This window comes from Protobothrops mucrosquamatus, unplaced genomic scaffold (genome assembly GCF_001527695.2).
Source record: "Protobothrops mucrosquamatus isolate PMUCROS unplaced genomic scaffold, P.Mucros_1.0 scaffold4652, whole genome shotgun sequence".
Taxonomy (NCBI): domain Eukaryota; kingdom Metazoa; phylum Chordata; class Lepidosauria; order Squamata; family Viperidae; genus Protobothrops; species Protobothrops mucrosquamatus.
In genome coordinates this window covers 5,285-7,292 of record NW_015390551.1, presented here as the reverse complement: position 1 = coordinate 7,292, position 2,008 = coordinate 5,285, and the positions used below count along the sequence as shown (strand labels likewise).

Below are 2,008 nucleotides of genomic sequence, written 5' to 3'. Positions count from 1 at the left end.
TTATTCTTATAAGCCGGCTGGAGTCACCATGAATCGCTTGGGTGGCCATAGAAAACGTTCTATAAATAAATAAATAAATAAATAAATAAATAAATAAATAAATAAATAAATAAATAAATAAATAAATAAATAAATAAATAAATAAATAAATAAATAAATAAATAACTAACTAACTAACTAACTAACTAACTAACTAACTAACTAACTAACTAACTAACTAACTAACAAATAAATTCAGGGCACACATTTATACCCCAAAGGCTGCAAAGCTCACTATGTTGCCGAATTCCAACTTATTTATTTAACAATTTTTGTATATGTTAAGGAGGAACTGATGGGGTGGGATTCAGACGTCCCTGAGGAACCTTCCAGGGTACCTGTTAGTTCTTAGGAACTGTCAACCCATGTCCCCATCGGCCTTTGAAATGGAGGAACGGGCTAATGTACAGGTAGTCCTCAAATTAGGACCACAGTCGGCATCAGAATTGCCATTGCCAAACAAGCCTGTTGTAAAATGAGGCACGCAGAACAGAACAGAACGGAATATATGGAATGGAATGGAATGGAATGGAATGGAATAGAATAGAATAGAATAGAATAGAATAGAATAGAATAGAATAGAATAGAATAGAATAGAATAGAATAGAAAATATGGAATAGAAAGAATAGAATGGAATGGAATGGAATGGAATGGAATGGAATGGAATGGAATGGAGTGGAGTGGAGTGGAGTGGAGTGGAGTGGAGTGGAGTAGAGTAGAGTAGAGTAGAGTAGAGTAGAGTAGAGTAGAGTAGAGTAGAGTAGAGTAGAGTAGAATAAAATAGAAAATATGGAATAGAAAGAATAGAATAGAATAGAATAGAATAGAATAGAATAGAATAGAATAGAATAGAATAGAACAGAACAGAATAGAATAGAAAATATGGAATAGAAAGAATGGAATGGAATAGAATAGAATAGAATAGAATAGAATAGAAAATATGGAATAGAAAGAATGGAATGGAATAGAATACAATAGAATACAATAGAATACAATAGAATAGGATAGGATAGGATAGGATAGGATAGGATAGGATAGAAAATATGGAATAGAAAGAATGGAATGGAATGGAATGGAATGGAATAGAATAGAATAGAATATTTAGAATAGAATAGAATAGAATATTTAGAATAGAATAGAATAGAATAGAAAATATGGAATAGAAAGAATGGAATGGAATGGAATGGAATGGAATAGAATAGAATAGCTAGAATAGAATAGAACAGAACAGAACTGAATTGAATTTAATTGAATTACAGGATAGAAAATAGAATAGAATAGAATAGAAAATATGGAATAGAATAGAATAGAATAGAATAGAATAGAATAGAATAGAATAGAATAGAATAGAATAGAATTAGAATAGAATAGAATAGAACTGGAAGGGACCTTAGAGGTCTTCTAGTCCAGCCCCCTTGCTCAAACAGGAGAACCTATAGCCTTTTCAGATAAGTGACTCTCCAGTCTCTTCTTAAAAACCTCCACTAATCTGGGACGTGTCTCTGTCTTTCCGAAACCCAACTAGGCGCACGCAGGAAAGCGGTCTGGAGGTTCGGCTCGGCTCCGCTGGAGTACCTTTACAACTGGACGTGCACCTGCTTGTCCCTGATTGAAATGTCCAAGAAACTTCAGCACCACAGCAGCATGGGCAGCTCAGCTTCGGCCCTTTGGACGCCCACCTTGTCTCAGTCCATCCGCTCGTCCCAAATCTCGTCTCTCCGGTCCGCCTCTGTTCTCTAACCGCTCGATCCAAGTTCCAGATCCCCCCACCTTCCCCAAGTTCACTGCCTTTGTTCAGCGTGCGGCGCGCCTGATTTCCCAGCTGGGAATTATAGTTTCTCGACTTTAATTCGGAAACGTTTGGATAGGGAAAGAGAGAGAGAAAGAGAGGGAGAATTTGCGGTACAAGGCAGGGAGGTGAAAAAGCGGCTGACCCACAAAGGTCAGCGTTGAAAGGAGTTGGGCCCT

General features: G+C 37.0%; 1 protein-coding gene across 1 annotated transcript in view; it reads left to right on the top strand.

Moving 5' to 3' along the window:
• The window catches only part of EFCAB5 (EF-hand calcium binding domain 5), a gene marked incomplete at its 5' end in the record, with an annotated part of 36,147 nt that extends 34,367 nt beyond the window's left edge, over nucleotides 1-1,780 (top strand). The window contains one exon of the mRNA XM_029286710.1: nucleotides 1,566-1,780. Within this exon, the coding sequence (XP_029142543.1) occupies nucleotides 1,566-1,780 (215 nt within the window). The remainder of the gene's footprint in view (nucleotides 1-1,565) is intronic.
• Nucleotides 1,781-2,008: the final 228 nt, after the last annotated feature.